Genomic DNA, 19543 nt, shown 5'->3' on the forward strand with positions numbered 1-19543 from the left:
AAGGCCCTTCATGATCTGGCCCCAATCTATCTTTCCAGGCTAATCTTTTACCTTCACATACCCTACAACTCAGGAAAGCTGGGCTATTTCCTGTCCTTCCAAATATCCTGTCTTAGTCCATCTGTGCCACTATTACAAAATACCACAAACTGGGTCATTTATAAGGAACAGAAATGTATTTCTTACAGTTCTCCAGGTTGGCAAGTCCAAGATCAAGGCACTGGCAGGTTCAGCTGTCTGGTGAGGGCTGCCTCCTCCAGATGGGAAGAATGTTGTGTCTTCACATAGCAGAAGGCAGAAGCGCAAGCCAGCCAAACCTGTGTGAAGCCTCTTTTATAAGGGCCTTAGTCCTATTCAGGATGGAGTAGCCCTCATGGCCTACTCACTTTTTAAGGGCCCCACCTGTTAATACTATCACACTGACAACACCTGAGTTTTGGAGGGGGCCCATTCAAACCATAGCACAGCCCTCATGCTTTTTTTGTCTCCCTGGACTGGCATATGCTTCTCCTCTTCCACCTCTCTACTTTTCTCTCACTCTTCAAGCTCCAGATCTTCTCTCATAGCACTTTCTCCAATACCTTTCAGGTATAAATGCCTTTTCTATTCTGTGTTTCCTTCTCCTTTGTGCCTTTATCACTCTTACACATTTATGATAACTGTTTGGTGTACTCATCTATATTAGATTAGAAGTTCCTTGAGGCTAAGAAATTCACCCTCCTAATTTCTATGCTTTACCCTAGTAGGTAGCTAATACATTTTTGTGAGTGGAGGCAAAAATAGTATTACAGTGAGCCCATTAAAAATTTCCATTTTAAAAATAATTTAGACCCAGGAATTGGTGCAGACTGTCATGGAAGCAAAGATCGGGAGGGGAAGGAAGGGAGAGAAAGAGACTTGTTGGAAGTGTTAGGAGCAAGCACAGATGTCTTCTCTCTTGCCGATGATAGCAAAGTTCTTAATGGAAGATGATCCCAATCAATAGAGCCAGACAGCTGATTTATATAATGGCATCAAGCTGAAATCGTGGTCTTTGCATAGTGTTGTGAAAGGGGAAAAGGCTACCAAGACTGGAATAGCCAGGGGACTCCACAAGTAGATCTGTGAGTATCAGTCGGTGGTCGTAAATATGTTTCCCTACCAGCAAGCCACAGAGAAGCTCCAGAGAGCAGCCTGCTTGAGCCTGCTTGAGGCTGAGACTGACGGTGGGGCTAGTGAGGCTGCTGTATTTTGGCTGCCGCGGACGCTGCTGCCACTGGGCAGATACCGCAGTGAGGGGTCTGACCGCACTGAGTGCTCTCGGGGATCTGGGCTCTGGCTTGGAATGAGAAGTTAAGAGAGGGAGGGCTGAGAGGTGAGCAGGACTCACCAAGGAGCTGCAAACCCAAACGAGAAATCTAGGGAGCAAAAGGAGAGGAAAAGAGTGAGCTTGAGCCAAGACATCAGGCCAAGTGGAACTGGAGGAAATGTCATCATTGGTAAAGGAGGACTTGGAGAAGAAACTGTTTAAGCCACTCTCGCAGAATCTGTACGAGTTTATTGAAATAGAGTTCTCCGTCCAGGACAGGTATTACCTCTGTGTGTCAGGTAATCTGTTCCTTCTGTTATCATTTCAAAAAGCAAGTCACCCAAAGATGCTTGGATGATAGAGGGAATTTTTTTTTTGTATTTATTTTCCTATACAGCACGTGTACCCTCTTCTGATAAGAACTTAACTATGCCAGGTTTAAGAATTTGGGTTCTACAGAATTTTTTTAGAGTGTTAAAAATGAAAGAAAAAAACATTGTATTAGAATACTTTGGTTAATTGTGGAGAAATGAAACTGATGTGTACTTCTCCTGATTTGATTATTTTGTCTCCAATCGTTTGTTTAATTCATTTGTATGGCATGCAATTTTATTGTGTAAGAGCTCATTTTTAAAAATGCAACAGAGAGCTCTCTGTATACTTTTAAATACATTGGAGAATTGAGTTATACAGCACCATTTGCAACTAGTCTGGAAAACTGGCATTCTCCCTTTTCATCCTAGGAAAAAAACAAAGCCTTAGATTTTCTTCTGAGGGCCTTAGACTTCCTGGTGGTTTATGTGAAGACAGAAATTATATTTTAAAACTTCTTTCTCTTATAGGAAGTGTGCTCACAAAAACAATACTTTAATGGTGAAACTCGTTCATGAAAATGGAACTTTAAGGATAAGAAAATGTCCTCCAAACTATTTAACTAAAATAAAGATTTTTACCCTCATGTTTCTAAAATTCATAAAAATTGTCCAAAGCTAGGAACAGGCTTTTGCACTTAATTATGATTTGCCTAACCTGTGATTTCTGTGCTGAATTTAGACAGGAATGCTCATGCCATTACTGAACAGAATATACAGTATTCCCTTTTCTTGGTCCATGCCTTTTAATACTTTTCAGGGGCTTAGGAGAAAAGAGCTTAGAAACTTTGTGTTCATTGTGGACTTGCCTATCTAAGGCACACACCTATTTTCAGAAAACAACTTCTTATAATTCCCTTTCTGGTAATTGACTTAGAAGGCCTTTCAAAGTTGTCAGGAGGGAGTGCTGTAAGGGAAACAGAATGTCTTTAAAGAAAGTGCCAAGAAATTTTAGAATTCTGTCATTTCTAATAAATATAGTAATATTTACCCAATAATAACATTAGAAATATTTATCTGACACTTTAGTATATTTTGCTATATAACTACAAAGTATAGAGGGTATTCTAGAGACATAAAAAAATTAATTGGCCCAGGAAAAAGAAATTAAGTATTTTAAAAGTCAAAAACAATTTAAGTAAGAAACTCTATTGTATCCTAGCCATCAAATCACTGTATCTTAAAATATTTTTACTGAATATATTAGAGAAGATGCTTATTCCAACATTAAAATGTAATAATTTTGTATTTGTTGTAATTTCCACTTTATAAAGCTGATTTCTCATTGGTAACATTTGTATACACATATTTTTAAAGAAAAACATGAAAAATTAAATAATCACAATAATTTATATATCTAACTTACCAAATATATCTTAGTTTCTCCCTCCAAACTGTGTAATTAACTAGACTTGTTCTATCTGACATGAAAAAAAAGTCTCCTAGATTTAAATGTTTTGAAATAATTCAAAAATTCTGTCATGCAAGAAACAAGGAAAAAACAAGATCTTCTCAGAGATGAGGAAGACAATATTGTGCTATTCTAGATACGAGTTAACTTTATAAGCCATGTCAGTTCACTAACTTTTCACGACTCTCTTCTATATCACATCATCGATTTGAGAGCACTTTCTCCAAATGTAACACCTTTTTATGGCAATTAAAAATACATTTTGCTGGAACAGTAATTTAAAATAAGTCAGCGCGTTGCTTGAATAGTCTTGGCTTTGACCATGCTTGACTCAGATGATTTCCATCAGTAATGAATCAAACAGATCACATCGTAATTGTTGAGACGCGAAATTCCATACTTTGAACGATGGCCACCTTCAGGGAGTAGAGTCACATTATGATTGCCTCTTTATTCCCTACAATCTAGTGCTTCTAAATTTGTAGACTTGCAAGTCCAGTGTAGTCAAATTCCATCATGTATTTTTTCAATTAATGAAAATATGTTTAAATATGGTTAAGCTTTCTATTTATATGACCAGAGTCTCTCTTTTGCAGGAGTCTTGCAGCCAGAGGATTGTGACTTACTGTTAAATCTTGATATTTACCTGGTTGATGTCAAAATTAGATGTCAAAAACTCAATTTCCCTTTCTGGTTTGCTAGGATGTACATGGGGGATTTCCTGGGACCTCAGCCCACTCCCACCTTAGGGTTTGCATGGTCATTTCTCCCTGGGACTAGCGTCTCCCACCTAGAACATTATCACTGGAAGTTAAAAGTAGCATCTTCTTATGAAGGAGGGAGGAGCTCTATTATGTGCTGGCACTAGAAGGGAATAAGTCACATGTGCAATGATGAGCGTGCACATGAATTAAAGAAATGCTGAAGGACTTGACATAGCATATTAAAGCATTAGCCAAAACTGGATGGAAAGTAACAGGACATAGTGGAACAGACCTTCACACACTTGGGATCAGGCAAACTTGGTGTGAAACCTGGTGCTGCTTTGCCACCCACCAGCTGTGAAATTTGGGGCAAGATAATTAGGCTCTCTGGCCTCAGTGGTGACATCTCTGAAACAGAAATAAAAATACTTATATCTGCCCACAGTGCTCCCCTGTTAAATTCTTACTAGGATAAAACCAAATGTGATACATTATATTCTAAATAAATAAAATTAAATTAAGGTTATAATATTCAGATATACAGAAAAAATAACTTATCATTAAAAATATGCTGAAATATATATGTATATACTATAAATACATATTTATAGTAAAAACAAAATAGTAAACATGTGCATATATTTAATATAAAATAAAAAATTGATATATTGTATATTATGTTAATTTAAAATTGTATGTATATTCAGATGTTGATTATTTTTCAGTATTCTCATACTTCTAGAATAACATCTTCCATTCATAGATATTAATCTGAAAATAAATGGCATTTGCTAGAATTATAAAAATAATATGCATAAATTCTCTCTATATATATATTTTTAAGCCATACCAGAACTTCTCTGCAAACCAAAGAATCTAATAATCATTTTCAATAAGAATGTTAACAATCAGATTGTTAAATAAGAATGAGTTAATGAGAAAAGGAGGTTGCTAAAAACAATTTTAAAGACTTCATTTGGGACCACTGCTGCTACATTTGTGAATTCCTAATATCTTAACAACAGAGAGCACAATCTAAAGAATTTCTTTCTGTAAGTTGTCATTTCAGGAGATAATAGTATTGTCTGGAAGAGGTTAGTTTAATTTTTCAGCTGTGAATTGAGAACAAACTGTCCTAATACATAGTGTTTTGAAGAATTAAACATGGACTAATGTTTTAAAAAGTTTTCATATAATTAAAGATGTTATTAGCAGTAGTAGAATAACAATTATGCAGGCCAAAATATATTCAAACAGCTATGCATATGTTCTGATTATAGAGCCAATCATAGTTTATGTGTATATTCTTTTTTATTTTTTTCAAGTTGCAGGTTTACTCAAAGCTGGTTTTTTTTGTTTGTTTGTTTTGTTTTTTGAGATGGAGTCTTCCTCTGTTGCCCACGCTGGAGTGCAGTGGCACGATCTCGGCTCACTGCAATCTCCGCCTCCTGGGTTCAAGGATTCTCCTGTCAAGGTTGTTTTGCTACATAATAATTTCATATCTTCCCTTTTATGACCTATAATACTTCCTTTAGTAAATATGAATAGATTTGGTTCTGCGACAACACAGAAATCTTGTGCTCAAAAAGAGAACACACTTGAAGAAATTCTAATGTGACGGTGTTTATTATTCTCTATGTTAAAAAATAATGAAAAGAAGAAATATAGGATTGATTTCCAAGAGATACATTTTATTAAAAAATAAAATACATATATCATAAAATTCACAAAACTTACTAATTGTTACTGATTGTAACAATTAATTACAATCAGAATTGTCAAATGGGGAATAGACCTTGAATATTAAAGTAGATTTTATACTTTAAAATTCTTGCTCTTTGTCTTCTAAAGGTAGAAAAAAACACTTTATTATTTTTGCTCAAAACTCTATATTTTTTCAAGCCTCTCTCTCTCTCTCTCTCTCTCTCTCTCACACACACACACACACACACAAACACAAAATGCATTTGTGGAATATCACTAAATGTCTCTATGGAGGAATTTATTTTAATTTAATTTAATTTTATTTTTTGAGACAAGGTCTCACTTTGACACCCAGGCTGGAGTGCAGTGGCCTGATCTTGGCTCACTGCAGCCTCAACCTCCGGGGCTCAGGTGATTCTCCCACCTCAGCCTCCTGAGTAGCTGGGACTGTAGTCATGAGCCACTATGCCTGGCTAATTTATTAGTGTTTTTTGTAGAGATGGGGTCTCGCTATATTGCCCAGGCTGGTCTTGAACTCCTGGCGTCAAGCCATCCTGCCTCAGCCTCCCAAAGTGCTGGGATTACAAGCATGAGCCACCACACCCAGCCCTACGCAGGAATTTAAATAAAATATTCTGACTCTCCAAATCAGGGTAATTGTAGGTGAAGGTTACAATATGGAAACGATGAAGCTCCTATTTGAGTCCTCTTGTTGTTACCTTGCATTTAGCATTTAGTTCTAAAAGGGCCAGTAGCTTGGATTTTAGAGTGCGGATATTATCATTATCTCTAAAATGAACAACCCACATCACCATCATCAGTTAGTAACTTATGAGACTGATTTTCCCAGTGGCTAACCTATTACCTTGGAGATCTAAATGTGGAAATCAAGATGATCTACCAATTCTAAACTCCAAGCCATTTGCATCATTTGTAGAGTGAATAGGAGCTTGATTTCAGAGCTTTGAACGGAGGAAGTATTTAAAATTTTTCATTATTAGCATGGCATTATTGATGATGCAATAAAAGGGATAGCTGTAAGGCATGCCTGCTGAATGCCAGGCACAAGTCCATTTAGTACCATTTATATGCTTTATTCCTTTTAATGTTCACAACCGACTTATGTGATAGATAAAATTCCTGTTTTACAGATGAGGAAACCATAGGTCACAAGAAGTTAAGTACCTAGTCCAACGCCCACAGGTCATAAATCTAATTCTAAAACCCAAGTTTTTTTCCACTTTACCATATTGCTTCTAACCAGTAAGAGCAGATGCTTTTCTTAACACATTTGCCCGGCACTATGGTAAGTCCTTCACATATTTTGTCTTATTTGCCACATCTATGCATGATAAAATTGAAGCATACAGTAGCTAAATAACTTGCCCAAGATAATCAGCTGATAAGTGACTAATGGAGGCTTTAAATCCAGGTCCACTTGTGCCAAATTACTATGCAATATTACTTTTAGTAGGGGCACTGAGAAATGCTCGATTGGAGCTCATAAAGCCAAACTTTGCATATGCCTCCTTGGATGTCCCTTCTTTCTTGGTGCTTCTATTCCCTCAAAATCACTTTCCTTCTCTTTCATTCTATCTCCCATTCTGTAAAAACATCAGCAACTCATGTCCTTACTTGCTTATAACCAATCTTTTTCATTTTAAAGACACTCAGTGTAGCCCAAAATTTGATTTTAAAAAATATTTCTAAAGAAAAATGTTATTTGAAAATTACTCTTTTGGCCAGGCATGGTGGCTCACACTTCTAATCCCAGCACTTTGGGAGGCCGAGGTGAGCATCTGGATCACCCGAGGTCAGGAGTTTGAAGCAAGCCTGGCCAACATGGTGAAACTCTGTCTCTACTAAAAATACAAAAATTAGCTGGGTGTGGTGGTGGGCGCCTGTAATCCCAGCTACTCAGGAGGCTGAGGCAGGAGAATCGCTTGAACCCAGGAGGCGGAGGTTGCAGTGAGTCGAGATTGTGCTGTTGCACTCCAGCCTGGGCGACAAGAGTGAAATTCCATCTCAAAAAAAAAAAAAAAAAAAAAGAAAATTACTCTTTTGATCAAAATAATGATAGTCTTCTCAGGGACCCAAGACAGCACCATATATGTTGTAACATTTCACTGATGCTGCTTTTCTTCAATATCTCATAGTAATTTCTCTCCATTATTTAACTTAAATGATGAAAACAATTGTACAACAATAGGATGTAAAAGAAGAGTTGTTTCTTTAAAGCATTCTGTGCAACTTGTGAGCTACTGTTTTCTTCTATTCTGCCAAATTATATTGAATCAATTGGGCAATGTTCCTTCCATTTAGCCTCATAAATAATAGTGACTATTTTACCATGGTAATAGAGGCATTTATTAATGGCAAAGTTTATTTTAAAATTTAAAGTGAAAATAAATGATTGGCATGAAGTTAAAATTATAATTCTGAAAATGCTGACTAAAATTAAAACTAGAACAGATTAACTCTGAAATTCCCTGAATCTATAGATATTACTCACTAAATCATAGTTGGATAATGGAAACTCTGATGTAGCTGAAAACAACTCTCTAACATTTTGATTATATAAACACATTTCTGTTTTAAGACAATGTGGTAGGTTTCCACTTTGCCACTGCATTAATGTGTATACGGCCATTTAATTTTAGCTGGCAGCAAAGCTCAAGTGTGGAAATTAGGGATTGGGTTGACTCCAGGCTAAGTAGACTTCTTTGGCTTGTGGCTAAAGACAATTCTTGGAGACGCCTTAGCTACAAAGGAAGCTGTTTTGTCAAAAGGCTAACTTTTAAAGAATGCTCTTTTACTTTCTTAGTTTGGTGTTAATGGGACAGTGACCATTAATGTAAGAAAATGTGATGACTCGTAGGACTCACCTTCTTCACGTCTCTTCTCTCCATTCCCCACCTCCAACCTATCCTTTATGGAAGATCACAAAATAAGTTTCTGAAGCTTAAAAGCTCAGTCTGTCCATTCACTTTAAATCCTTCGGTGACAACTTCTCTCTCTGATACAGAGAAATGCATGGCTTTCAGAATAACCTTTGATCTTCTCAGCCTGGTATTCTAGACCCCTCAGGAACTAGTCTTGCCTAACTTGTTCCCTGCCACCTGTCCACCCTCACACCTCATGCCAGCAATACCAGATGCTTCTAATGACTTAAAAGTGTCAAGTATTTCATGCCTTTGTGTGAATGCTTTTCTAGAACTGCCTTTACCCATCTTCATTCTGCTAACTTCTACTGCCCTTTACAACTCAGGTTACCTCTCTCAGGAAGCTCTCCCAGACCCCCACTTGGATGAAGACATCCTTCCTCCACGTTCCTCAATTACTTTGTCTATTTCTTTTTTTTTTTTTTTTTTTTTGAGACGGAGTCTCGCTCTGTCGCCCAGGCTGGAGGGCAGTGGCACGATCTCGGCTCACTGCAAGCTCTGCCTCCCGGGTTCACGCCATTCTCCTGCCTCAGCCTCCCGAGTAGCTGGGACTACAGGCGCCTGCCACCGCGCCGGGCTAATTTTTTGTATTTTTAGTAGAGACGGGGTTTCACCGTGTTAGCCAGGATGGTCTCGATCTCCTGACCTCGTGATCCGCCCGTCTCTGCCTCCCAAAGTGCTGGGATTACAGGCGTGAGCCACCGCGCCCGGCCCTACTTTGTCTATTTCTTATTTGCAGAACTGTGAGCACAGATTTTCTTTCTGAAGACCCCACTCCCTACAATCTCAGTGACAGCAGGAATGATGCCTTGTGAGATTTAATGTTCTCAATTCCTAACACAGTGATTGGTACAAAAAGGGCACTCAAATATTTATCACTGAGATGAATGAATGGCCTACAAATGACCATAACATGCTTTTCATAACATGTAGATGAGGTAGTGGAATTTGCTCCGTGAAAATTACATTTTTCATACCTCCCCAACCCCATTCTCTTCCACCCCCTAAGCAGCATGTGAGACAGTTAGCTGGAGCAAGAACATAGTCCTTTGGTTCTGGGGTACAGCTTCTTCCTGGGCATACAACTGCCTCCTGGTGGAGGAAAATGTCTCCAAGATCTCGTCCTTAGTAAGCATGACAGATTCAAGTGTGCCTCCATTTCACCACCTCTGCCTAACAGCTTCACTTTTAATCCTTTCGTCTTCCCAAGGCTAACATCTACACCAGTGGAGATGGAACCTTTTTAGTGCTAGAGATGGATAGATGGGCAGAAGCCCACCAACTTTGGCACACTGTCAGAGGGATCACAGATTCTACACTAGCTCATTGACCTCAAGTTAAGATATTCTGCTTGAGGTCCTCTCCAGAAGATGTGCCTTAGTCACTCCCTCTGCCTCCAAAATGTATAATCCCTCCTCTTCCAAACTCCTGGAATATGTGATCTCCATCATAGCCTTTAGTCTTCCTTCCTATTACCTTTGTAAATCCTACCTAACCTTGAGGCTGGCACACAATGTGCACTCAAATAGTGTTAGTGCATGAAGGAGCCCTCTGCAAGTTGTCTTCTGCCCTCAGCATTCTAGAGAAACTGACCTCCTGGAGGAAATTCATGATCTTCCAAGTCAGATTCAGTGCTAGGGCTGAACTCTGCCTTACCTAATAAAGGGACTTCATGTGATTGTCTCTAAACCTTTAAACTTCACCATCCTCTTGATTCCCACAGCATTACACAGCTGGGCCTGTCTCTCAGACCCCTTCTCAGACGTCTTTCCTGGCATCTATTTTTCTTCTCACTTTCTTTCACCTCTTTCCTCTGCTCTTTTCTCTACAAATTTGGTTTGGTGGCCAGACATGGTGACTCTCACCTATAATCCCAACATTTTGAGAGGCTGAGGCAGCAGCATGGCTTGAGGCCAAGAGTTTGAGACCACTATCACTATCACTGGGTAATACAGTGAGACCCATCTCTACCAAAAAGATTAAAAAATTAGCCAGGCGTAGTGGTGCATTCCTGTAGTCTCAGCTACTCAGGAGGCTGAGGTGGAAGTATGCTTGAGCCCAGGAGGTTGAGGCTGCTGCGAGCCATGATCATGCTACTGTACTCCAGCTTGGGGAACAGAGTGAGACCCTCTTTCAAAATGAAAAACAAACAAACAAACAACAAAAAACTGGCCTTGGAAACCTTTCCACACAAAAAAACCCAAGTATCTCCATTCCTAAACTACAAAACTTCCATCTCATTCTCTTTTGAGATAATTTGTGGCTACTTCAACTGTGTGTCAAAAACAAAACTCATTTTTCCACCCAACCAACTGACCCTCTCTACTTTCCTGTTTGGGTTTGTATTCAGTGTTTGGTTTTCATCCAGTGTTATTTCCATCCAGTGTTGTTCTAAAATCTTACTTGTATTTTCCACTTCTTTATCCATGACCCACATCCCATGCCCAGGTTACTACAACAGCCTCTTAAAACAAACAAAACAAAACAAAACATTTTTAACAGTTACTGTAAACCAGGCACTATCCTAAGTTCTTTATATATTTTGTCTACTTTAGTCTTTACACCCTATGAATTTGTATCATTCTGATGTCTATTTTACAACATAAGAAAAGTGAGGTTTAATCTCTCTAGAGAATAAATCATTTACTTAGACCACACTGTTAAGAGGTGGTGTCATGATTTAATTCCAGAATGTCTAGTGCCAGAACTCACTAAGCTGCATTGCATTTTCCAGGGTCCTCCAGTTCCTCTTTCATTTCTTCTTCCATGTATCCTGTACATCACTGCTGCCAGAAAAATTCTTCTTTAATAGAGTACCATTTTATTAGTCTTTTGCTACTGAAGGAGGGAGATTTAATGAACAGATATTGCTATAAGAGCTTTCGCTGAACACCCGACACAGTGCCTTCTTCTGAGACTTGTCAGACTGCTCCTACTCCCTTCTCCCGAGGACTGAGCTCCGTCATCAACTTGCAGCTCAACTGGCTGCCTTGATTTCAGTATCACTGGCACCTTTAGGCAATGGATGCTCCCTTTGCTAGACCCAGTTCTAGAGCCCTTACTATAATAGGTCAGCCTCACATCACTCCATCCAGAAAAGAGAATTCAGACACAGGTCCAAAGTGGTTTCTGTTGCATTTCAAATCCAGGGTCTTTCAAAACATTTTCACAACCTTCTGTACCTAGTGAATCCTACTGCCCACATATCTTAATATCAACCAACCCATGCAGTCCACTTTCTTTGATTCTACCTGGTGATGTTAACTTCTATTGCTGATGCATTTCCACATGCTGTCCTTCACCTAGAAATGTCTGCAGTATGACCTCTGTCTTTTCAAAATTTAAGCCCCATCTCAAATTCTATTTCATTTGTAATTCCTGCCTTAACTACTCCAATCCTTTCCCTTCTCAGAACTCCTATTGAAATGTAGTCTGCTCCACATTACTTATCTTTCACTATGATTATACTGTGATATATTGTTTCATGTCTACAGCGCTAGGAGAGCATGTCAAAGTGATGCTTTCCAGAACCAAGAGAGAGTCTGCCCCCCGCCCAAGAAAAAATTCCAGAGTCACTCTTAGAAGACAGAACCAGCTTGCAACTCTCTAAGTAACATTACTCATCTTGAAGGGAAATCTTAGGCATTCGATCCCCACCTGCCACCTCTTTATAATATGCTATTGTATGTGACATGTGTGTTAGCCTTGTCTCCCCAGTGAAACCATAAATTTTTAGAGGGCAGGGACCATGTCTTCTACTTGTACCCCCTGTGGCATCTATTACAGTTCTATCATGCAAGTAGCAAATACTCAGTAAATAGTCCTTTATTATATTAACTCATTGATAATTTTCAACTTAAGAGCTCTATGCTCAAATATTGATTCTTCTGATGTGTGTATATATAAGACCAAATGATTTTAAGACCGAAAAAGCATTTCCCTCATTTTGTTCCCACAAAATAAGCAAAAATTTTCCCATATCTTTCAAAGTATAGTACTAAAACCTTTCGTGCAAATGGCACATTTTGAATACTAGAATTTGAGAGACACACTTGAGAGGATTACAATCTCGAGCAATACCAAGCGGGTTAACAATAGCTGTGATGCAAGCATTTCTACATCGTAAGTCTCAGAGTGAATTTAAAGGCAAGCGTCCACAGTTACTGCAGTATTTGCTTGGCCACTCACTCTTCAACACTGTGTTGCTGTAAAGCAGTACTGTTTACTTCCATGATCTCACTTTCTTATGTTGTCATAAATTAAAATTCCAACCTGTTCTGATAAACACTTGGCACTGACTGCATGCTAAGGCTAAGCCTCTTATTTCCTGCCCCAAGATGAATCCTATTCTCTACCACAATGCTCAGAGCTCAAAGCACGTAGCTAAGTGTTCTATTTAACAGACATTACTGTGGCAGTATGTGACCACAACTGTAGCAAAAATAAAGTTAATACATTGAGCAAATTTGGGGGCATACTGTGAAGACTCAGATACATCAGGGCTCACAATTGAGGTGCAGCTATAATGTGGGTTCAAGCTCATTTTATTAAAAGGGGATACATAAATACCAAAAAGTATGACTTGAATAATTTATTAGCTTCTAAGATTTTATGTAAACTAAGTATTTTTCTGTCCTACAGTGACCAAAAAGGAAGAAGTAAAAATAATCATGGTGAAACACTACAGAATAGGTTTAGATGAAAAATATGAAGTAACAAAAAAGTGGTCTTTGAACGATCTGCAGATGATTGATGGAAAAGAAGCAGATACTGTAAGTGTTACATTTTATAAGGAGATGTGGAATCAATATGCTGGAGATCTTTATGTTCAATATCCTGCTTCATATATTCTTGGCATGTACTAAGTGTTAAGATGACATTATATTGTTCGTAAGTGGCATAGTTTAATCTACTGGGATGATGTACTGGTTTTTTGATTCTGTTTTTATGAGTTTCAAGTGGAATTTTGTCTATTAAATTTAAAAGCACCTTTCCCAAGGGCCTCTTAAGAGGTTAAACACAATCTACCAGTCAATCCTGAAAATTTAAATGACATTTTTCCAAATATATGATGCTTCTACCATCACTTTCTCCCCACCACAATTTCCTCTATAAATTTAGGGGATTTCTTCCCTCATCTTCAAATTTTACTGTCAGCAAGCCCACTTCATCCTCTAGAAGGATGGAAATCCTATAATCTTAGAGTTGAAAGTGGAGAAAGAGTAGATACTACAATCTCCCCACTTGACCCCTGACAAGTGATTTTCAGTCTGTTTTTGAACTCTGCTGTTGATGGAGAACCCTTCCCCCTTGAACTTTCTACCTCCACAATGCTTAAGTACTGGCTCCTGAGGCTTCAAATGCCCAATTACCTTTAACTGTTACCCAGATTTCCCATTGAGTAAAGTCCTATTGACTCTCTGCCCTCATACACTCATTATGGCATGGGTGGAAATGTATTATAACCATAATTCTACAAACTGCAATTGTTGGGTTACTCTGAATTCCCTCTAGATGGAAAGCTCCTTAAAAATTAGGACCATGGTTTTCATCCTTTATCATAGCCTGATAAGATGATAGGCACTCAGTAAGTCTTTGTAGTGTTATTGTTGAATGAATTAGAACTTTAAGCCCATTTATTCTTAATCTTTTTTTTTTTTTTTTTTTGAGACGGAGTCTTGCACTGTCGCCCAGGCTGGAGGGCAGTGGCGCAATCTTGGCTCACTGCAAGCTCTGCCTCCCGGGTTCACGCCATTCTCCTGCCTCAGCCTCCCGAGTAGCTGGGACTACAGGCGCCTGCCACCATGCCCAGCTAATTTTTTGTATTTTTTTTAGTAGAGACGGGATTTCACCATGTTAGCTAGGATGGTCTCGATCTCCTGACCTCGTGACCCACCCGCCTCGGCCTCCCAAAGTGCTGGGATTACAGGCGTGAGCCACTGCGCCCGGCCTATTCTTAATCTTAATAAATGCCATAGTCTTCATTTGGCCTATTGTTCCAACCTTTAAAATCTTCTAATATCGTTATTTTTTTAGTATCACTATAGTATGATTCAGATTTAATGAGCACAACATTTAGGACTTCATCCAAGTCATTAATAAAATTGATGAGGCAGGCAGGGCCAAGTATGTACCTCTAGATCTTTGATGGTTACCATTACTACTGCTAGTAGTACTGTTACTTGCTACCATCAATATTCAGTAAACTCTTATGAGGTGCTAGAAACCAAGCTAAGCTCCTTTCATGTATATTTTTACATAATCACCATAAAACCCCTTGAATTGGATTCTATTATTCCATTTTACAGATGAAGAAAATGAGACTTAAAGAGATTGACTTGCCCAAGGTGAAATAGCTATTAAGTGGTAGAGCTAGACTTTACCCAGAAATCTATTAATTTGCCTTCTTTGGATTGGTTGTAGAAAGCCTCTACAAATTCATATATTCATTTATTCCTTCATTAATTTATTGAGCATTTATTGTATACCAGGTCCCGCTAGGCTCTGAGGATACAGTAGAGAATTAGCCAAAAGCACTTATCTCTGCCTCAATTATTCATCTAATCTGAATATCTAAAATTTGTCATTTACTAAAATCAACATATACTATCTGCTATTACCTGGACTTTTCAACTTAAAAACCTTTTTAAAAAAGTTGGTGTGTTTGACATGACTTCTTGGCAAAAGAATGCTGGATTTCATTGCTGTTTCCTAAATATTCATGTAACACTTTTCTGACAATATGTTCTACCTAAATGTTTGATGCTTAGGAAATGGTTAAATATATTATTACATATTTATATGATAGAATATTATACAGCCATTATAAAATATGCTTTCAAAAGAATATCTCAGAACACAATTGTTCAGCCACTTAACCAGTTTTCTAAAAATCAGCTAAATATAAAACTTTTCTAAAGTATTACGTCAATTTTGCATATTTAGTTTGTCATGTTATTGAAATATGAATCTTAATGTTTTTACAAAAAATACATGTCAGTATATGTATATATGTATATACATGTATATGTAAAACAAACCAGTACTTTAATAAGTTACCTCTGTGATAAGATTACAAATTTTTTAATTATTATTTTCTGTTTTATATTTTTCTGTACTTGTCAAATTTCTATAATACTGCATTTAATTTGATCAGAAGTGCAGGTCAAGTTCACTATCTGTAGTTTCAAGAACTAGCCCCACAAATTAACTATCCCCACCAATCTTTGCCCCATTTTTCTTGTCTTTTTTCTCCAGCTCTCAAATATTATTGATGTTATCATTGATTTTTACAAGTTTGCTCAATGGCCAGGATTATATTCACCAGGACTGTCAATTTAGATTCATTTCAAATCAACTAACTGTGCTCTATTTTTTCCTCACTTTTCATGGCCTTTAATTCCATCCCAACATTGTTGATTCTTCCCTTTTCCCTTTCCAATTTGAAGATTATCTTTCACAGTGAACAAGATACAAAATATAGGTTGAGTATTTCTGGTTTTCTCATCGCTTTAAGACCTAAAATATTAAATTGCCAGAAGAAAAACCATAATATCCAAAGAGTAGTTCTTACAAGATTTATTTTCTATGGATGAAGCAAAAATATCCTGACTGTTCTGGGAATTTCTACTTCTCTTTTTTGAAATCAGATCCTTGGGGGTCAGCATTTATTACATTTTTTACATTTACATGATTGCATTTAATTTATAATAAATGTAATAATTTACATTATTACATGTATTACATTTACATATCAATAGCAATGATACAGTTTTATAGAGAGCAATTTTGAGCCAAAAAGTTGTCAACTTTAAAATGGAATGGAATTGAAATTGAAGTCAATTTATAAAGCAGAAATCAAAATGACTGGGGATTTGGAGACTGGTGCAACAGGAGACAGGATGATGTAGCAAAAATTGAGCTTGTGCTGATTGAGATCTTGGGTTTTGTCCTGGCTCTGCCAATAACTAAATGTGTGACCTGGACTTCATATCTCTGGAAACTACTGTGTTATCCCAGCTAAAAACATATCAATAAATGATTCCTGAGATCTCTTTTAGTTCTAGCATTCTATCAAAAGAGAGAGAGACAGAGATAGGCAGATTTGTATCCTTGTGCATGCATACTCAGGCTCCAATTATTACGCTAAAGGAAAATATCACTCTTTTGCAATTATCTCAAAGGCATGAGGGGTATTTTCTACCTGATGAGGAGCAAATGTTTACAAGAGAACACTCCCTAAGGAGCATGATTGGTATCTGGTGATGCAATGGATGTGATTTCCCTTTATGGAGATTCTTGGCAAACTGTCTTTCAAGCTGTAGTTATGAGCATCAGAAAAAAAAAATTGTGAATGTGACTATAAAAGTGCTGCACTTAAAAACCACACCTTTATCCATTTTTTTAAGTATGATTATGGTTTTTTAATTTTTATTTTATTTATTTCTTTTTATTTCAGTAGGTTTTTGAGAAGCAGGTGGTGTCTGGTTACATGAATACGTTCTTTAGTGGTGATTTCTGAGATTTTGATGCACCCATCACCCAAGCAGTGTAACTGTACCCAGTGTGTAGTCTTTTATCCCTCACTGCTCCTCCTACCCTTTCCCTGAGTCCCCAAAGTCCATTGTGTCATTCTTACGCTTTTGCATACTCATAACTTAACTCCCACTTATGAGTGAGAATATATGATGCTTGGTTTTCCATTCCTGAGTTACTTCTCTTAGAATAATGGTCTCCAATTCCATCCAGGTTGTTGTAAATGACATTATTTCATTCCTTTTTATGGCTGAGTAGTATTCCATGATATATATATTATATAAATCATAATATATGTTATATCTATTATTATTTATTTATCCACTCATTGGTTGATGGGCATTTGGGCTGGTTCCATATTTTTGCAATTGCAAACTGTGCTGCTATAAACATGCACGTGTAAGTATCTTTTTCATATAATGACTTCTTTCCATCTGGGTAGAAACCCAGGAGTTGGATTGCTGGATCAAATGGTAGTTCTACTTTTAGTTCTTTAAGGAATCTCCCTCTTATTTTCCATAGTGGTTGTGCTAGTTTACATTCCTACCAGCAGTGTAAAAGTGTTCCCTTTTCACCACATCCATGCCAACATCTACTATTTTTTGATTTTTTGATTATGATCATTCTTGCAGGAGTAAGGTGGTATTGCATAGTGGTTTTTATTTGCATTTCTCTGATCATTAGTGATATTGAGCATTTTTTCATGTTTGTTGGCCATTTGTATATCTTCTTTTAAGAATTGCCTATTCATGTCCTTAGCCCACTTTTTGATCAAATTGTTTGTTTTTTTCTTGAAGATTTGTTTGAGTTCCTTGTAGACTCTGGATATTAGTCCTTTCTTGGATGTATACATTGCAAAGATTTTCTCCTACTCTGTGGGTTGTCTGTTTACTCTGCTGATTATTTCTTTTGCTATGCAGAAGTAAAAGCATGATTAGGTTTTGTTTTTAACTTTTTTAAATGGTTAATATCACAATCTTTAGGAACTATCATTTATTAAGCTCCACACTCATTTATATGATATTCTCATGTAAATTTCACAGCAGTACTATCTAAAATAAGGAGAAAAATGAGTCAGATCAGATAAGCATTTTGCCCGTGGAACAATCAAAATGGTTGTCTAACTTTAAAATTCATCCTCTATTTCCTGCCTCCTGCAAGAATTTTCTTATTTAAAAAACAAATTGCAAATATGTAAGTTGCTTGTATACGATGTTACATACTACATGCTGGTGAATTATTAGTACTCTTGTTGGGCGGAGTCCTCTGCCTATTTGTTATTTAGGGCAATGTTTGCCTCCACTTCTCCTTTCTTAGGACCACTTCAGGTCAGTTCAACACACATTTGTTAAGAAATTAGTAGTCATCATGCATAAGTACTACGAACATGATGATAAATAATGCAAAATATCTGTCTTAAAGAAGAGTTAGGAGTTAGGCAGATAATGAATGTGAAAGCATTTTGTAAACTTTTTAAATGCAAGGCATCATTGTTACTGCTATTAACAGTAGCAATTATTATTTTAACATGTAGGACCTGGATCAGGTTTAGTTTCCACTTTTTCTTGAAACATTTCTGCTACAGATATAGTAAGAGCCTAGAGGCAGTCTGTAGTAAATTTGTCAGTTTCAGTCGAATGATTCGATAGTCCTTGCTATTACCTTCAAAAGTAATTCCTTGCTGTAAACTTCAAAGACAGCAAATTGGTGATCTGTAGCATGCCAATGGCTAGCTATCATGGATTTCTTCCTTCTACCTTTGAAATAGCACAAGGAACCAACCTCCTACTAAAAAGGGAGAGAAACCTTTTCTGTTTTCCAGAAGTCTGTGAGTTTATTCTCTGCTTTATTTATTTATTCCCTACTCATCCTCTCCAATTCATTATATTGAGAAGACTTAATGACCGCACAGTCTGAGGCACATTTTATTTGTATAATTGAAAAAACATAGATGCTTCAAAAATAGCCTTTCTTATTGTTGATTTTTAGAAGCAATTACTTTGAAATAGGTAGCTTTGGAAAGCCCATTTGTAGATTTTAGAAATATGTTTGATACTGATACTTTACAATCAATAAACATATCCAAGAGAATATGAGAGAATCCAGGAAACCTAACTACTTTCTTGGCTACCAACTAAATCATGTCTCTCATTCTCTTCCAGGACAATCCATTTTTTGATCTGCACTTCAAGAAAGTGTACAGTTTGGAAGCATATAGCTGTGCTTCTAAATATGCCTTTGCTCGAACTGTAAATAAGCTGAATCATGCATATCTTAAGAAAGACTTACAGATCGTGAACTTTGATTCTACATACATTAATGATGATTCCATTTGGTCCTCCAACAATAAGGATTGTTTGGTCCTTATGAGAATATGCTTTTATGCTTTCAATCTTGTGTGCTTGTCCCTATGTCCCTTGCCACTCTGAAGCTGTGTACCACGTTCCTTCATCAGTGACCTATGAAAATCGTTTCCCAAGTAAATACTGATTGTCATAATTTTGTTTTTCCTTCATCAGTGATTATTATAATTTAAATAAAAATAAAGTAATGCTTTGTGAATTGCAGTGAAATGCATTTTAATGTAA

At 37.2% G+C, this 19543-nt stretch overlaps 1 protein-coding gene across 1 annotated transcript; it reads left to right on the plus strand.

The window, feature by feature from the left end:
• Nucleotides 1–1228: 1228 nt before the first annotated feature.
• Nucleotides 1229–19522, plus strand: EXOC1L (exocyst complex component 1 like). Its single transcript, XM_032164529.2, has 3 exons — nucleotides 1229–1587; nucleotides 13062–13192; nucleotides 19118–19522. The coding sequence occupies exons 1-3, from the start codon at nucleotides 1467–1469 to the stop codon at nucleotides 19382–19384; spliced, it is 519 nt and encodes a 172-aa protein (XP_032020420.1). The 5' UTR covers nucleotides 1229–1466; the 3' UTR covers nucleotides 19385–19522.
• Nucleotides 19523–19543: the final 21 nt, after the last annotated feature.

Source organism: Hylobates moloch, unplaced genomic scaffold (assembly GCF_009828535.3).
Source record: "Hylobates moloch isolate HMO894 unplaced genomic scaffold, HMol_V3 SCAFFOLD_2, whole genome shotgun sequence".
Lineage (NCBI taxonomy): Eukaryota > Metazoa > Chordata > Mammalia > Primates > Hylobatidae > Hylobates > Hylobates moloch.